The sequence below is a fragment of the Elephantulus edwardii genome, unplaced genomic scaffold, assembly GCF_000299155.1.
Source record: "Elephantulus edwardii isolate Elephantulus edwardi_28Jun2011 unplaced genomic scaffold, EleEdw1.0 scaffold00270, whole genome shotgun sequence".
Classification (NCBI taxonomy): Eukaryota; Metazoa; Chordata; class Mammalia; order Macroscelidea; family Macroscelididae; genus Elephantulus; species Elephantulus edwardii.
In genome coordinates this window covers 850515-869788 of record NW_006400020.1, presented here as the reverse complement: position 1 = coordinate 869788, position 19274 = coordinate 850515, and the positions used below count along the sequence as shown (strand labels likewise).

The following is a 19274-nucleotide window of genomic DNA, read 5'->3' as shown; positions in this document are numbered from 1 at the left end:
CACAGGATTTTCAAGGACAGATTTTTCTAAAATTGATTTCTAGGTCTTTTCGCCAAGGTATCTTTGGATAAATTGACTCTCCATTTTTCCTAATGCAACTTTGTACATTAATACTGTGTACCAGTCAGCAACTTCAAGCTACAAGTGCTGCTGTTGTCAACAGGCCCCAAGTATAAGAGAGGAAGTTTCACTACCTTTGCCTGTAAGAAATATCTTGACTTCACTTCCTCCAAGCCACATATAGTTGAAGGAAACCATTATTTTCCACATGAACTTATTTACTTTGTATAAATGTTGATTGCATTTTTATCTGTCATAGAATTATTTCCATGAATAAACCATATTTATGGAAGCAATCTCTATCATTAAATGTGCTAGAAATCTTGTTATTGGTGAATTATTAAGCATATCCCATAGGAATGATGGGAGTGGTTGGATACCTGACCTGTGATAATGTAGAACCAAATAAACCACAAATATGACCATTCTGTGTCATAAAAGTAAATGTGCAACTATAAATTTTTTGTAATGATTTAACTTTAGAGCAATACATTTAAATTTAATCATGTTGTAAACTTTTAAAATGGAAAGACAACTAGAGAGATCATTAACTAGGCCTTTCCTTTTCTGTATGGAGAAATCAGCACAAAGCAGTCAAGCTGAATAACAGTGTGCCTACAATTTCAGCTAATTAAAGTGTCAAGCCAGAACTTCTCATTTCTGATTGCCAAGGAAAAAAATGTTTTCTTCTCATAAGGATTTAAAAAAAAAAAAATTAAAACAGTGCACGCATTAGAAGTGTAAACACATTAGTCATACTGGAAAAAAATCTTTAAAAAATATAAATTTGACAGAAATGTGCCATCAAAAGTATATTGTTTAACCACTAAATTTTACTATTAATTTAGTCACTTCTTTACATTCTGAAAAAAGCTCTTTAAGACTGAGTGAGATAGCTCTGATTATTTATTAACCTTGCCTTTTGTTGACATTGCTTTGTATGTTTCAAAATGGTATTTTTATTAATAAAATATTTAAATAGCTATTCTGCTTATCTTAGTAACTGAAATGTTAAGGAATTCTAGGTGCAAGATTTTAGAGCCTCGTCTCTTAGTGGTCCTCAGAACAATGGCATTTGCAGTTCAGGAGCTTAAGACGAAGAGCTCTGCCAGACCCCATAGTCACTGAATCAGAGCCTGTTAGCTCCCTCGTTGATTGCTGTGCACATTCAAGTTTGATAAATCCTTGCTTACAGAATTAGACATCTTAGAACCTGGTCTTATTATTTCTTTATTTGTTTCTTCATCATCTTTCTTTCCATCTCCCTTGCCCCACTCCAGAAATCAAACATGAAAACATCAGAGTTCCATTAATAACAAAAAAGATAAAAATGTGTGGACCATAAGACAGGAAACTCATCTTCTTCTTCCTCCTGAGTTATCAGGGAGATTGATTGGCTAAACTTATGCTTTTTTGTGTTTAGAATGCTTTTAGCATCTGGCAGATCCATATCCTTTTGAATCTTCTGGTTCTCCTTGAAGCATTGTTCACATTGCTCCCTGCTCCCGAAGCCAAAGTTTTGCAACTCTATTGAGAAGGGAAGTACAGGAGTTAATTATACAGTGTTGAATTTACACTGGGTGAGCCACAAAGCATCAAAAGCAGGACTGCCTGTTCCAGTTAAGGGTAAACAGAACAGCACAAGACTCATTGTGGGTCATGTAGCCTGGGAACCCTGTGAATAACAGGCCTTGTGAGGCAGAAAAGAAATGGTTATAATTAAAATAAATGTAAAATACTTAAGTCCAAGCCTCTGTATACAAAGATGACTCCATTGAGTTTCTCAGAGTAAGTGACAGATTAAAAGATAGTCTAGCATAATGATTAAGAGCTTAGCCTCCAGACTAAAACTTTCTGAGTTCAAATTCTAACCCAATCACTTTTGGCTTCATGATTGTGGGTAATAAATTACATAGCGTCTTAATTTTTTTCATCTGAAAATAGGGAAAACAGTAGAACCTACCTCATAGTTTATTGTAAATAAACAGTAAAGGAGAAAATCTACAAGTGATGCAAGTAGTTTGTGATTGGCTGCTAACCAAAATGTTGGCAATTTGAACCCACTGCTGGTGCCTTAGAGGTGAGGAGTTGTGCTGCCGACACAAATGTGTGCAGTTCAAATCCTCCAGTTGCTCTGTGAGAGGAATATGCATAGCTTCATCTCATATGATTTACTGCCTCTGATAACCTGCTGGGGGCTCAGCTATGAGTCAGTGGTTCCTACTTGATGGCACATGTCAGTAACAAACAGAAGAAAAGGCCTGGCAATCTGCTTTCCATTAAAGATCCTAGCCAAGATAACCTATGGAGTAGTTCTACTCTGTAACATATATGGGGTCACCATGAGCTTGGGCCAATTCAATGGTAGCTAACAATGACAATATATGAAAAGTATTTAGCACACTATTGATAACACAGAAAGTACTCAATAAGTGTGAAGGTTTTAAAAAGTGAATTCTATATTATTCTTCTGATCAGTTTCCCTTTTGTGCAATAAAATGGTTTTATGTAATTTTCCTGAGCTGTAGCTGTGGTTTATGGCAACAAAGGAGGGGGTGGGGGGTGGCGCGGAAGCTGTGATTTTAACTAAAAGGAATTTATCTGGAGCTAAAGAGTGTTGGATATATCTGGAATAATGACAATTATGTTATCTACGGTGATAGTAGTGGTGGAAAATATGATCGCAGAAAATGAGAAATACCAGAGTCCCTTGAGGCACTAAATTATGAGTTAAAAGAGTAGAGATATACATGTACCTGAAAAGAAAAGCCAAGAGACGATTCCCAAGGAACATATCTGGAACATATTCATATGCTGAAAGTTAAATAATAGAAATTATTTAAAATTATTTAAAGGTAATCATCACCATTGGTCATTACAGCTTTTATTTTCTTTGTGTAAAATGCCTTGTTGCTGTTGTTGTTATACGCCGTCAAGTCACTTGTGACTCATGGTGACCCTGTGTAAAATAACCCTGAAACCTGCTCTATCCTGTGCCAATTTTATTGTCTGATACACTTACCCTCATTACCCCAGTCACTGAATCAAGCCATCTCATCAGCGGTCTTCCTCTCTTACGCTGTCCCTCCAACCTTCCGAGCATGATGTCCCTCTCCAAGGACTGGTCACTTCTTGGGACATGCCCGAAGTATTTCAGACGAAGCCTCAGAATCCTTGCCTCCAAGGAGCAGCCTGGTTTTACCCTCTCCAGGATGAGCCTGTTTGTTCTCCTGGCAGTCCATACTATATTCAATACCCTTCTCCAGCACCTCAGAGGTAAATGCCTTACACAAAAAACAAAATTATTTTAATAATTGGGCAAACCTTAGATACAGCCAAGTTTTTTTCTTTAAAAAGTCAATATTTGACTTCTTTTTATAAGCATCGTCTCTTAGTTTACTGTTGTTGGATACCGTCAAGTCAACTACAACTCATTGCAACCCTGTGAACAACAGATGTGAACCTCGCCCTTTCCTGCGCCGTCCTCACCAGCTCTGTCGTGCTCAAGCCCTTTGTATCAATCCACCTTATTGAGGGTCTTCCTCTCTTTCGCTGACACTAGAGGGCAGAATGTGCAAAAGTAACGATAATACTATAGGTCAATCCTCTTCATGGTTATATGCACCTGAAGCACAGGCAAGAGAAGAATTTCTGAAGAGTTTAATCAGATAATGTTTTACAATTTTGTCATTCAGTTAGATGTTGACAATATTTTAATGTGTTTGTATGTAATTTAGGCATAAGACAAAATGGGAAACTAGTGCAAGTTTGTAGATGTTCCACTAATAGGACTGTAAATAGAGTGTAAAATATTTCCCAACTTAAGGGAGTTAGGATGAAAGAGTGACTTAGAAAAGATGATTTAGAAATAGTTACACCAGAAAGCAGTGTTGACACCTTGTTCTGTATCTACTAGGATCCTGCTGACCCTGCCTGTTCAGAAATGAATTTAAGAAATATGTATTGTTCTGTTGTCTTGAAGGTTCGATTCATGCTGGAGAGAGCCTGGGATAGGTAGAATTGGTGGCTGGAAGGCAGTCAGCAACTATTACATTAATCTTTTTAGATGACAGTAGGTGAGAGGAAGAGACTGGTTTCCAAGGTCAATTGTAGATTTGTCTGTCATAGACACTTTTAAAGGAAACTGATGGCACAATTTAGCTCACTGCTTTCAAGTAGGTCCAAACCCACTGCAGTCCATCATCAGCCTTTGGTGCCTCTGAATCACAGTGGGAACAATGGTCCCGTTTTCTCCCCCAGAGCTGCTGATGAATAGAAGCACCTGAGATGCATGGCTTTTGAGTTAGCATTGCAACACACTAAATAATGTACCACCAGGGATCCCTGTGATGGTGCAAACTGTTTGCAATCAACTACTAACCAAACAGTTGGCAATTCCAACTCAGCCAGCAGCTCCATGGAAAAAAAAGTCCAACATTCAGCTTCCACAGTGATTCCAACAAAAAAGAGCCCATGGTGCAGTTCTCTGTAACATGTGAAGTCACTTTGAATCTGCAGATAACTCTGCAGCAACTAAAAACGGCCATCTTTTAAAATGATTTTAAAAAAATCTGAAATAACCCACTGTTCAGAAATAAGCGACCAGGATCATCTCTTTTTCTAGAAATAAGTAAAACTCCACATCTGTCAGTGGATGGTTAAATAAATCACTTGGGATCTAGTTAATTCCTTCAGCCTATAATACCTTCTGGAGGCTTGGTTCATGTTCTCTGACCTCCATCTAATCTGACATTTTTTTCTTTGCTGTTTTTCCACAGTGCTCATGTGTCTCAAGTCAGCAGTGTGTCGACAACTGGAGAGTAAGTTATTTGGAATTTTTTTCCCTCTTTCTCATTTATTAAAAGAACAAATAATTCTAATGACATCGCCTACTGAAAATTTAAGAAAATAAGCAATCAATGATCACTGTTAGAAGAACTCTACACAGAAGAAAGGTTTAAATAAGAAACTCCTATTTGAGCTTTTTCTGAGTGCATCATTAAAGACAGTGCAACCATCTGAAAATAGAAACTTTTTGTTTGCTTCATTAGCAATAATGTCATGGGCAATTAATATTTGTGAAACAGCCTCTGTACTTTGAGAGTTATCTTGCAATGGGAGATCCCATTAGATGTTGAAGTATTAACTGAGTCGTTCATTTCATTTAGCCTGTAGTTATTGAGTGCCTGCAACGTGCCAAGCATAGTGTCAGGTCTGTGACTTCCAATTTACCTTCAGTTCTGCCTTGAGGGACTTAACGGATTAATGTTATTATATGAGAACTGATTCACAGCTTACCCTCTAGCATATTTTAAGAGATGCTAAATCACGTGGGAGGAGATTGCTCAATTTTTCTCCCTCAGAGCAGCTGGTGGATTTGAACAGTGTTCCTTTGGGTTGACAGCACAACTCCTTATCACTTAACTATCAGAGCTCTCTTTAGAAACTAATAGGGACCCAAAAAGAGAAGCAAGTAAGTGATGGAGTAAACCCTTTCTCTGAAAGGCAATAGCAGTACAGTACTAATGATGTTAGCCATATGCTTCCCTCCCCTTCCCCAAGTCTACTAGTTGCATGGAGAATAAAATCTAAGCTCTACTTATCTGCCCTCTGCCTACCTCTCTGAAGGCCTTGTTCATTACTCTTCAGTGTCATGACTTTTCTGTTCTTAGAATAGGCCAAATTAATTCCTACCTTAACATCCTTCTGTTGTGAAAATGGTTCATATACTAGCCTAAAGCTTGGAAGTTCAAACCTACCCAGAAGCACAGTAGGAGAAAGTCCTGATGATCTGCAACTCTAAAGATTAGAGCTGAGAAAAGCCTCTGGAGCACACTTCTCTGTGACACACATGGGCAAAGTGGTTTGAAATGAACCTACTAACAGTGGGTTTGTAGTGGTGCAGAGAGACTTTGTAATGGATGTTCCTCAACCTTGCTGACACTTTATTATTCACCTGTTTGTTCAAATACTATCTTGTCAGAGCAGCCATCTCTCGTTTTCTGTAGCCACTGCCCATCTCATTATTCTGATTTTTTAGAGAATATGCCATTGTCTGAAATTATATTGTTATCCACTTTGCCCATAAGAATATAAACTCCATAAAGACGATGGATTATCTCTCCTGGTCATTGATGTGTCCCTAGCACCAGTACATTAAAAAAAAAATATATATATTTTGATTTGCTTACAAAGTTTGTATACATTGTGTTTCACACTATTCTTCATTCCCATTGTGTTTTGAACAATTATTCTCATTCATTATGTTTTTTATTATTATTAATTTTAATAGACATTTACAGAGGTTTTGGATTTCCATTCATTCATTTCCGCACTTTTCTCCCTGCCCACCCCTCCCCACCAGCTCGCTTCCCCCTCCAAAGAGAAAAAGAAAAAAAAATGTCTTCATTAGTATATCATTATGTGTTTTAAATTTCATTTTATTAATTTTAATGAACATTTACAGAGATTTTAGATTTTCATTCACTCATTGTTGCACTTTTTTCTTTGTCCCCCTCCCCCCAGTTTGCTCCTCTCTTTGAAAAGCAAAAGATAAGCTTCTTCATTGGTAAACAATCCCCCCAACCTCGACCCTGCCCGCCCCACCCCCAATGCACTCCACTATGCAACCTTAATTCTGGATTCCTCTGATAATCATAATATGCTATCATATATCACTTTTAAACTGTTCTCTCCCTCATCTGTTTCAATTCAGTATAGGTAATCTATCCAGTTTTTCTAAGTCTTACCCCAACCCGGATGTCAGTCCTCTTTTACAATGGTGGCACTATGCAGTATTTGTCCTTTTGTGACTGAGATATTTTATTCAGCATAATGTCCTCAAGGGTCACCCATTTTGAATAATATTGCATGAGTTCCTTGTTTTTCAATGCAGCATAGTATTCCATTGTGTGAATATATACCACACCTTCTCTATCCATTTGTTTGTTGATGGGCACTTAGGTTGTTTCCATCTCCTTGCTATGTTTTATAAAATTGATCACTTTTGGACTATGCCTATTACCCTGTCTTTTCAGGTCCCCACTGGACCTTTCTCATTTCCTGTACCTCCTCCCTCCACCTACAAAATTGTGCAGCCCTGTGTTTTCACCTCTGTATATCCTCACCCCTCTGTTCCCAACCCTTTCCACTGTGGATCCCTGTACATGATTTACTAGTTATCCTTCTATTTCTACAATAATGGTTATATGCAGCATTTGTCCTTATGAGGCCTAGTTAATTTATTCAGCTTAATTCCCTCCTGTCTCTCCCAAGTTATGCAGTATTTTTAAAAAATCATTGTTCCTGAATGCTGAATAGTCTAGGATAGGAAAAAAGCTGACAAATGCAGCCAGAAATGCACAATCTGGATAGGATAAAACTGATGAATGGGAGCTTCTAAAGGGTAAATACCCTGTAGGCATCAAAAACTTGTTCCAGTAGGGTGAAAAAGAAAACTTATTGGCTGGGAAAAAAACATTTGTCAATACCATCTCAGACAAGGATCTCATAATGAAAGTTTATAGAATAGTACTGGGCCTCCATAAGAAAAAGACTGATAACCCATTTATAAAATGAGTGAAAGACATGGAAAGATTTTTCACAGAGGATGACATATCTAAATGGCCAAAAGACACATAAAGAAATGCTCCAAATCATTGACAATAAGAGAGATGCAAATAAAAACCACAGTGAGATATCATCTCACCCCAGTAGCCGTGGTAGTTTAGCAGGGTAGCAAGCAATTAATACTGGAGAGGATATGGAAAGGTGGGAACTCTTATAAACTGTTGGTGGGATTTTAAAATGGTATAACCACTCTAGAAGGCAGTTTGGCACTTCCTCAAAAAGCTGAACATAGAAATTCCATTATCACCCAGCTATACCACTACAAGGAATATACCCCAAGGAAATTATAACCGAGACATAAACAGAGATTTGTATACCAATGTGCATAACAGCATTATTCATCATTGAAAGAACCTGGAAACAGCCCACATGTCCAAAACAACTAAATGGATTGAGAAATTGTGCTGAGTTATACAATGGCACTCAGGAGCAATGATTTTGAAAATTATTACATAACTTTGGAGAATATGGAGAGCATTATGCTGCATGAACTAACTCGGTCTCATCCTATATAAGGCCATTACTATAAAAAAATAGAAGGATAAGTAGTAAAATGGGGGGCAAAATGGAAAGGGATGGAAGCAGAGGGATGATGGTGAGCAGGGGGAAATCATGGGGTTTCACAACTGGTGGATGGAGGGAGGTGGTAAAGGAAATGGTAAAGACCTGGCAGGGATCTGAAAAAAAAAATGGGGTAATGGTGGACATAGTTCAATGGTGATTAATTTTATAAAGCACAATGAACAGAAATGATGGTATGAAGCACAATGTGAATGAAGGATAGTATGAAACGCAATGTATATGAATTTTTTATGCAAACTAATATAAATTTGTGTTTAAAAAGTACATCTGGAAAATCTAAATGTCTTTAATTTTTTAAAAACTATAATTTAACTCAGTGCTAATTCTCAATCTGAACATTAGATAGATATATGTGTAAGTTTGTGTGTGTGTGGTTCTTTTACAAGTGAAGGAAACCTATTTTGAAGAAACTGTTTAGAATTTTCGTTGCCAGATTATTCAGAATTAAGTAGCGTGGTGATAAAAGAAGGATTAGACATGTTGAAGGATTATGCAGCTTTAAATATGATATCATTTCTATCTGATCGTGCACTCTTTTTTTTTAAAGAATCTTTTTTTATTCACGTTATTTTCTCTTTCTTTCCTGTCTTTTTTTTTATAATTTTTTTTTTTTTTACAGAGGTTTTGGATTTCCATTCATTCATTGCCGCAATTTTCTCCCTTCCCACCCCTCCCCACCAGCTTGCTTCCCCCTCTGAAGAGAGAAAAGAAAAAAATTCCTTCATTAGTATACAATTGCCATGTCCCTTCCCCCCACCCTCCACCCCTAGTACACTTCTCTATGCAACCTTAATTCTGTATTCCCGTGCTAACCATAATACTCAATCATATATCACTTCTAATCTGTTCTTTCCCTCATCTGTTTCAATATACATAATTTATCCAGTGTTTTTCTGTCATACCCCCACCCTGATGTCAGACCCATTCTACGACAGTGGCACCATGCAGTATTTGTCCCTTTGTGACTGAGATATTTCACTCAGCATAATGTCCTCCAGGGTCACCCACTTTGAATAATATTGCATGAGTTCCTTGTTTTTCAATGCTGCGTAGTATTCCATTGTGTGGCTATACCACAGCTTCTCTATCCATTCGTTTGTTGATGGGCCCTTAGGCTGCTTCCAACTCTTTGCTATTGTAAACAAAGCTGCAATAAACATGGGTGTGTACTTATCGTGCACTCTTTCAGTCCTTCAGGCTGACCTATTTTCCTCAGGTTGAGCAAAGTAATCTATAGTTACAACTTTAATCACACATTAATATAATAATAACAACAACATAATAATATATATTAGCTTCAATTACATATATAACAATTTAATAGATCGGCATTTCGGAAGGACAATGCCATACTACAATGAGTAGTAATTGTCTTGATAAGATTTTTAATAGCATTATTCCCTATATAATTTTATCTTAAAGGATTCTAAGAAGATAGTGGACAACATGTAATTCTTTTTTTTCAAATCTGCTTTACAAATCATATTGCCTTTTTCTGCAGAGTTAGTACAAATTCGGGAGGAAATCAATCTTTGTAAGAATATGTTCATTTTTATTCCATGAGAAAAAAATATTTCCTGATTCTGTCTTATATTCAATGACCCTTCTTTCCTTAATGCCTCCCATAACTGTTGCTCTGCTTGCTGAGAGCATTTCAGTAATCCTGTACTCAGAAAGATGAGACACACAGTATCAACTCGGTGGAATTTTCGTTTTTAGCTCATGATACAAACATTTTAGCAATGAATGCTTTGCACATTTTTTTGCTCAACAACAAATATTATTGGAACATACAGTCAAGTGAAGACATTTTCAAAATGATGGGCATTTACCTTCAAAGACAATCATTCATAAAGTTGATTGTTTAATTGACTCTTTTTATCTCTCCTTCCCCTGGCCAGACTCTTGGAAAGAACCATCCGGTCAGCTGTAGAACAGCATCTTTTTGATGTTAATAGCTCTGGAGGTCAAAGTTCAGAGGACTCAGAATCTGGAACATCATCATCATCTTCTTCAACGGCATCTTCCAGACAGCGAAGACGCCAGCCAAAGGACCAGGATGAAATTAAACGAGCCAGAGACATGTGAGTTGGCCTTAGTCCTTCTCCTTATTTGAGTTTCCTTTTGGCCACCTTTTGTTATATTACACCTAAGTGAGGCAGTGTGCTCCTAACCTTCTCTTATTTTAATAGTTAGGTTAAAACTAAAAATATTCATTTTCACAATTCTAAACTTAGTCAACATGTGAGAATTCATAGATGGTTGAATTAACTATTTCAGCTTCTTTTATACATTTAAGATGGTATAGAAAGCCTACTCAAATGTGGTAAATCTTATTACTTCCTCATGAATTTGTTAATCAGAGTCTCGAACTCTGTAAGAAGTTATCATGGTCCTATTCTGAAACAGCTTATATTTTCACATTATACAACAGTGAGCCTGTACTGTTTTTGCTGTAATACTCTGAATTGCTAAATTGCCACTGTAATACTCTATTGATTATATTGTAGAATTTTGAAAAGTTGAACTTTATACTAATCAAAAGAGGAATGCTTACTTTTTTCTTGTTTTAAAGATTAATTATAAGAATTCCCACAGATAAATTTTTAACTTATGGGGCTTTTATCTTCATTAAAGAATTTAATGAAATATAGATGAGCAGTTACTATTTATTTAATAATTATTATTTAAACTATCAAGGAAAAGAATCCTATATGATAGACTATAGACATGTAGTACATTTCTGAAAGGTTTGGTTTTCATGTTTAGTAGCTTTCAGTCTCTATAAAGTTACTGTTTTAAGCCTTTTATTATTAACTTCAAAATCTAAGCTAGACTGTATTCTCTCTTGTTCTTTTTCTCCTGGGTTCTTAATTAACATCAAAAGTTTTATGGAAAAAAAAGGAAACTTCTGTTGCTTTAAGAAAGACAAGAAATAGTTTAAGTTAATTTTATGTTACACATCATTTTGATGTTTCAAGGCTGTATTAAAAAGTAATTATAGAAATAAATGAGTAACTGAAACAACCAGCTAACTTTTCAAGTGGTATATGCAGCACCTTTAAAAAAAAATAGATTTGTTTTGGAGCTGGTAGCTAAGAGGAAAAGTTGAAATGATCCATTTAGAAAATTTAAAAATTAGAAGAGGTGACTTCCATTTACTGTTAGCTACCAGCCAAGCTGCGGGGAAAGTGTTTCAAGAGTGTAATTTGCTTACTATCTATTCTGTTACACAGCAGGTACATATTTATCATTTAGCATGATTCTTATCTTTTGCCTCATTTTTTTAAGCAGTGTGTGACAACAGTTTGCATTTTAAAAATAGCCCTGTGTGTCAAAACATCCTGCTTTCCATATACTTTGAGCAGACGGATAGTCATTAAGATTGGGAATGTTGATTAACATGATAGAAAGAAAAAGATTGACATGAGAGTGTTGAGTGTGTAGAGTTGGGCAGGGAGAAGGGTTGTGGGGGAGTTGGAGCCATAAATGAACAAGGTTGGAAAGAGACAGAGAAATAATGAAACATGGTATAACCTCCCTTGTAGAATTTAGGTATAATAAAAAAGATTTTCTAAGTCCAAGGATATTGCTAATATAAATGTTCTTGTCTCTTTAACAAACAAACTAGCAATGTCAGGAAACATAAAAAGGGAGAAAAGTAGAGGCTGACCAGTAATTAAATATTACCAGCTCTTAGTTTTCCTTCATGATCTTTTCCACTGCTTTATTAACATGTGCTTTCTAGTCAAGTGTACAGATTTGTGAAGGAGCCGTGGGGATATGAAGTATATATAGTTGAGTAACTTATCTTACACTTGGTCATTAGTGTGATTTATGCATTTAGAAGTTTAATTTCTTCCCCCCCCCTACTAGTTTATTTACAAAATTCTAATACAAATCCGAATAAATTTTCAAATTTTCAATTTCCCTCACCCCCTCCCCACCCATCAAATTGTATAACCCTCTGTACATCCACATCCCTCTGCTTCCAGCCTCTCCCACCCCTCCTGGATCCTTATACTCATTCTACAATAATGGTCTTATACAAATTTATTCTTGTGGGACTGAGTTAGATCACTCAGCATAGTGCTCTCTAGTCCCTCCCAAGTTAGGTAATAATTTACAAAGTTATTGCTCCTGTGTGCTGCATAGTATTTCATTGTGTGAATGTTCCATAATTTCTCAATCCATTCATTTGTGGTTGACATTTGGGCTGTTTCCATGTTCTTGCAATGGTGAATAATGCTGTTATGAACATTGCTGTACAAATCTCCATTTGTGCCTCAGTTCATATTCTCTTCAAGTAGTGAAATAGCTGGATCATATGGAATTTCTATGTTCAGCTTTTTGAGGAAGCGCCAAACTGCCTTCCAGAATGGTTGCACCATTTTACAGTCTCACCAACAATGTATAAGAGTTCCTATCTCACCACATCCTCTCCAACATCTATTACTTGCTGCCCTGTTAAACTTTGCCACTCTTACCGGAGTGAGATGGTACCTCATGGTTTTGATTTGTATCTCTCTTATTGCTAGTGATTTGGAGCATTTCTTGATGTGTTGTTTGCCATTTGAATATCTTCCTCTGAAAATTCTTTCTAACCAAAAACTCAGCCATTCAAACCTATAGTAACTCTGAAGGAGAAACTGAGGCAGTCTGCTTCCATAAATACTTATCCTCTTGAAAACCCTGTGGTGCAGTTCTGTTCCATCTTATCAGATTGTTATGGGTCAGAATCAACTTGATGGTGATGGGTTTGATGTTTGTTTATTTGTTTTTTATAATTTTTTTATTTTCCTTTTTTGCATCATTCTCTTACCGATGAGGCCCCTGCTCCTCTGAGCCTAGTCACTGGGTCACTGCCCTGTGTTGCCCTTTCTTCTGCTCTTGGTTCATCCTGTGCTGAGTCTCCTATTAGGTCTTTAGAAGGGTAAGGTCCTTATCTCTCAGGGCCCCAAGTCATCTCATTTTCCTTGACTCGCTTTTCCCAGAAGTCACTTTCCTCCAGCCCCTTCACCCTCTGCTGTTGTCCAAGGTAATCTCAGTTTTCCACTCACTTGCTTTGATTCAAGCAAGCCTCTGATTCCAATCTTGTTCCCCTCTAATTCTGCTATCCTACCTTATACTCATCTACTTATTTTTAATATTCTTCTAGCAAGCTAATTATACTGTTATCCCCACTTTCTGTTATTCTCCTCTTTTAACCTCACCCTTTCAATGACTTCAAAAGCATACATGATTGTCCTCTCCAGCATGTCCCAGAGAGATCAGCTGTTGTTGTTAGGTACCATCAAGTAGAATACAGCTCATAGAAACCATATGAACAACCTATCTTAATCCTGTCCTGTTCTGTGTAACCCTCATCATCTCTGACACATGTGAGCCCATTGCTGCAATTACTGTGTCACACCACCTTACTGAAGGCCTTCCTTTCTTTGCCAATGTGATGTCACTTGCCAAGGAATAGCCTTCTCTGGTAGCATGCCCAACGTATGTGAGACAAAGTTTTATCATCCTTCCTCCCATGGAGTATTCTAGCTTCACTTTTCCCCCATATGTGTCTGGGTTTTTTTTCTTTTGACAATCCAGAGGATATTCAGTGTTTCTCTCCAGCACCACTGCTAAGGGCATTAATTCTTCTTTTGTGATCCTTACTCCTTATCCAGTTCTCAGATGGCATAGCAAGTGATTGAATAGACCGTGGCCTGAATCAAGTGCATCTTAATCTTCAAACTGTCATCATTGTCCCTCAGTAATTTGAAGAGATCCATCGCAGTGGACTTGTCCAATGCAGTATGTCTTCTGCCTTCAGCATCCTTAAGTATTGCAACTTGAGACTTGAATTTGTTCTTCAGTTCCTTCAGCTTAGGAAGTGCTGAGAGAGTTCTTCCATTTGATATTCTGATTCCAATTCCTTGCACACATTTTATTATAATACTTTGCTGTGTCTTCCCACGTCATTTTTTGAAATCTTCTGTTCACCTCCTTAAGTGTATTAAAAAAATATGAACTGTGCAGAATGGTTTAAAAGTATCTTGAAAAATAAGGGTCCATTTGTATTATCTATTATTTTGCCTCTAACAATTTAGAAATGTAACCAAGTGAAGAAAAAAAAAATCCTTGAAATCAGTAATGAGCTTATTTCATTCAACGAGTGATGAAAGAGACAGTTAAGTCTCTGCTAAAGTCATCGTGACAAAAGAGCTTAGCCTAAAGCTATGAATACTTCATTTTGGTGCAAATGATTTGTAATTTGTCTAAACAATTCTGTGATGATTATTTTTTTGTTCTTAGGTATGACTGTGATCCATAGCAATCCTATGAACCATGTTTTGAAACAACGAGATATTAAATTCCTTGAAATTATATAGCTATTTAGCTGGATTCAAGCTCAAGCAATCTGACTGCAGAGCCAGGTCTCCTCACCATTAATGGACCCTCTCTCCAAGAACTGAGTCTAGTCAAAGTAAGAGAAGCAGGTCAGTCAGTGTTAGGTGGAAGTAGATGAGTCCTCACCAATGCAGCGCAACTCTTTATAGCTAAGCTACCAGCGTTCCCTACTAGAAAGTCAATAATCAATTATTGACAAGCTTGAAAGAAGTAACAGGATTGGCCACCAATCATGATGTATGCCTATTACTTATGTGTTGATTTATATTCTTACGGGAGCTCTGGTGGTCTATTCTGTAAGGAGTTGTGCTGCTAACCCAAAGGTGGTGCTCTTTGTCAGACAGAATCCATTAGCGACTCTATGTGAAAAATTTAGGCTGTCTCCTCTTGTGCAGCTCTGAAATCCTGCTGGAGGGTCAGCTATGAGTCAGTTCTGACTCGATAACAAGAAGCTTTAGGTTATATATGGTAATGAAAACACTAAAATCTGTTCTTTAAGGTTTCTTAAGTTACTCATAGCTAATACAGTGATAGCTGCCATTCAAACCCTATTTGGGGTGATCAGTGTTACTTAAGGAATGGATAGTAACTAAAATATATGTCTATTAAAACTGTGCAAAACAAGTGTTACCTGTATATGCAAGATAAAGGGAAGCATTAGGAAAGGGTTGGTTATTGTATCAGGGAGAAGCAGTGCAAAGATTTCATTGGAAATTACTGTCTAAAGTGAGTTCCAGTAATGAAATTGTGTTTTACTAGGCAGTTATAGGGAAGATCATTGTAGATAGAGAAGGTAGCATACACAAATATATGGTTAAATGTAAAAGCAATAGTCAAGCTACGTACATTTCATGTTCCAGTTGTTAAACAATGTTTGTTATTGATTTTCCTCATTTCAACTGACTTCCAATCTGGGCTCTACCACTACACTACAATAACTATCCTCCCTGTTTAGTGTTTATAGGGTTTTCAAAGGCCTGTTATTTAGGAAGTAGATGGCCCATCTTGCTTCCTAATCTGTCTTACTCAGAGAGCTCCACCAAAACCTGGCCACAGTGGGAAACCCTTTTGGCATTTGACACACCAGGGGCCCAGATTTCAGTATCAGAGCAACCTCAAGTAATCACAGTACAGCAAACTGACAGATAAGTGCTGCACCATTTAGAACAATGTTTTCTCCAAACAAGTTAATACCAGGCATGAGGATCACAGGCCCGAGGGCCCAGCCAACATTGAAATACAAAGGCCTGCCCACTAGATCCAGTTTGCTTACGTAAGAGGCTTCTGACCCACAGCAGATTGTAAACAAAAATCAGAGAGAGTTAATCAGCTCCCCACCACAGCTGATGTAAATGAAATCAGCTTACACTTGATTGCTAACACAATCAGAAACACCCAAACAGTTTACCCACAACTTTTCAAGTAAATAAAAAAACACCCTCCAGGATCCAGCTGGACCAAGCTAAAGGCTCACCCTCAGGCAGGACCAAACCAACTTTAAATACAAAAGCCCAATCATCATAAGAATAGGTATGAGGCATTGAACACCAGTGATTGAAAATCAGATGAGTTGTGGGATGATATCAAAGATATATCATCCATAAAGAAAGCAAAACGTCACTACAAAAACAGAGTAGAAGGGAAAAAATCTAAATAGTTGTCAGAAGAGACTCTAAAGATTGCACTGGAGTAGTGAGAAGACAAATCTAAAGGAAAACACGTCAAAGTGAAAGAGCTGAACAGATGATTTCAAAGGGCAGATCTGGAGAAAAAAGCAAAGTTTTATAATGGAATGTACAGAGAACTGGAATTAGAGAATAAAAGGGGAGGAACTCACTCTGAATTTCTCAAGCTGAAAAAAACCTGAAAAACAAAGTCTCATGTCACAATATTGACAGTTACTATGGACAATATATTGAATGACCAGAAAGCATCAAAAGAATATGGAGAGAATATACACAGTCACTGTACCAAAAAGAATTGATTGACACTGAAAAATTTTAGGAAGTACCACATGAACAGAATCCAATGGTAATGAAGGAGGAAGTAGAAGCTACATTGAAAGAATTTGCAAAAAATAAGGCCCCAGGAATGGATGGGATACCAGTTTACTTGTTTCAATTAGCAGATGCAACCTTGGATGCACTCCCCAGTCTATATCAGGAAATTTGGAGGATGTCTGTCTGGACAGCGGATTGAAATAGGTCCATATTTGTTCCTATCCCAAGAAAAGTGATCCAACTGAATGTTGGATAATATCGAATAATATCATTGATATCACATGCAAGTAAAATACTGAAGAACATTCAGAAATTACTGGAACAGTACATTGATAAGGAACTGCCAGAAGTTCAAGCAGGATTTAGAAGAGGCCATGGCACCAGTAATGTCATTGCTGATGTCAGATGGACCCTGGCTGAAAGTAAGGAATACCAGAAGAATGTCTGTTTGTGCTTTATTGACTATACAAAGGTGTTTGACTGAATGGACCATGACAAGTTGTGACTGACATTGAGAAGAATGGGAATCCCAGAGCACTTGATTGTGCTCATGCAGAACCTAGATTAGGTGGCTGTGGAGCAAACAGAACATTGCATGGTTTGCCATTGGGAAGGGAATGCACCAGGGTTGTATTCTCTGTCCATACCTATTCAATCTGTATGCTTAGCAAATTATCCAAGAAGCTGAACTCTATGAGGAGGAGTATGGCATCAGGATTGGAGGGAGACTCAGCAGTAACTTGTGTTATGCAGATGACACAACCTAGCTTATTGAAAGTGAGGAGGGCTGGAAGCACTTGTTGCAGAAGATCATGGAATGCAACCTTCGGTATGGATTACATGTCAATTTCAGGAAAACAAAGATTCTTACCACCAAACAATAGGCAGCATCATGATGGATGGAGAGGATATTGAAACTGTCGACAGCTTCATCTTGCTTGAATCCACAATTAACACCCTTGGTATGAGCAGTCAGGAAATAAGGGGACACATTGCAGTTGAAAATCTGCACTTAGGGACCCTTCCAATTTATTGAGGAGTAGTGACATCATTTTAAGGACTAAGGTGTGTCTGATTCAGGCCATGGTCCATTTACTAGCTATGCATCCAAGACGTGGACAATGAATAAGGATGAAAGAAAAAGAATTGACAGCTTTGAGCTGTGGTGTTGAAGAAGAGCACTGAACATTCCATGGATGGCAAAGAGAATGAACAGATAGGTCTTGGAGATGGTGCAGTCCAAGTGCTCTTTGGAGGCAAAAATGAGGCTTCACCTCACATACTTTGGGCGTGTTGCTGGGAGGTACTATTCCTTGGAGAAGGACGTAATGTTGGGAAAGGGGAAGGGTCAGTGAAGGAGAGGAAAACTTTCAACCAGGTGGAATGATATGGTGACTGCTGCAGTGGGTTCTTGTGTGTCAGGAAGTGTGAGGATGTTGCAGGATAGAATAGGGTTCAGATCTTTTGTTCATAGGGTTGCTATGAGTCATGCTTTACTTGAGAGCACCTAACAACAATAACAACATTTTTTACATGAGAGAACTTTGGTGATATAGTCAGTCATAAAGAGATGTGCTACTGACTGACTCAAATGTGTCACCTCTTTGTGGATTTGAATACATCGATCATTCCATTGGAGAAAGATGAGTAACCTCCCAGGAAATTTACAGCCTTGGGAACCTGCCAGAGGGTCAGTTAGAAGTTGGTTCTGATGAATGGCAGTGCTTTTGAATTTTTGGTAGCTATTTGTATATGAGAAGAAATGACATGATGGCTTTATTTTTGGTATATGCTTTTGCCTTGTTTATTTTCTTTTTCTAAAAAAATGTGGTTTTAATGAAAAATTTTCCATGCATTCATTTATTTATACACATTTCTTCCTTATTCCCTCCCCAATTCAATTGGTAATGCATATCCTGTTCAAGATTATTAATTGCTATATACATAATCTAAATGTGTTCTGCTGTACATAGGGTTTTCAGAGAACTGCTATTTCAGAAGTGGATGGCCAATCCTTCTTCCTAGTCTGTCTCAATGTGAATGTTCAGATTTAGAGAAGTATTAGACAGACCAGCAAGTTAAAGGTATATCCCTTATTGCGGAGTTAACTTTAGTGTCAGTGTTGTCCCTGCCTTTCTCACACGCACCTTTACGCACTTATTTCCTGCTTCACCATCCCACAGGATATCCATCCACTTCTACCCCCCCCCTTCACATCTATCTCCCTTTCACCAGCCCTCCTTCTAATAACTTATATATGAAGGTTCCGTGGCTTCTGTGATTTCAAACACATAAGCTGATGGTAGTTCCTTATGTTGGGATCAGTGTGTCTGAGGTTTAGTCGCAATATTTATCGGTCAAAGGTGATGCATCCTGTAGAATTGCTGTGTAGATAGGTTTTTCTTGCCCTCGGGCCGGATCGGATATCGCATGCTTTTGGCATCTCCGATTTTGGCGTCTCCTATGTACAACAGAACACATTTAGATAACAGAAATGGCAAAGGAGGTTGAGTTTTCAAGTATGGAAATACAAAGGAAGAGGAACAGTTGTAAGCAGACACTGGTGATTGGGACATGGAATGTGAGAACCATGAATGTAGGAAAATTAGA

General features: G+C 37.6%; 1 protein-coding gene across 1 annotated transcript in view; it reads left to right on the top strand.

The window, feature by feature from the left end:
- Positions 1-19274, top strand: part of LOC102860062 (protein FAM13A-like) — a 111597-nt gene that overhangs the window by 12107 nt on the left and 80216 nt on the right. The window contains exons 2-3 of the mRNA XM_006900008.1: positions 4839-4880; positions 10173-10355. Of these exons, the coding sequence (XP_006900070.1) occupies positions 4839-4880; positions 10173-10355 (225 nt within the window). The remainder of the gene's footprint in view (positions 1-4838; positions 4881-10172; positions 10356-19274) is intronic.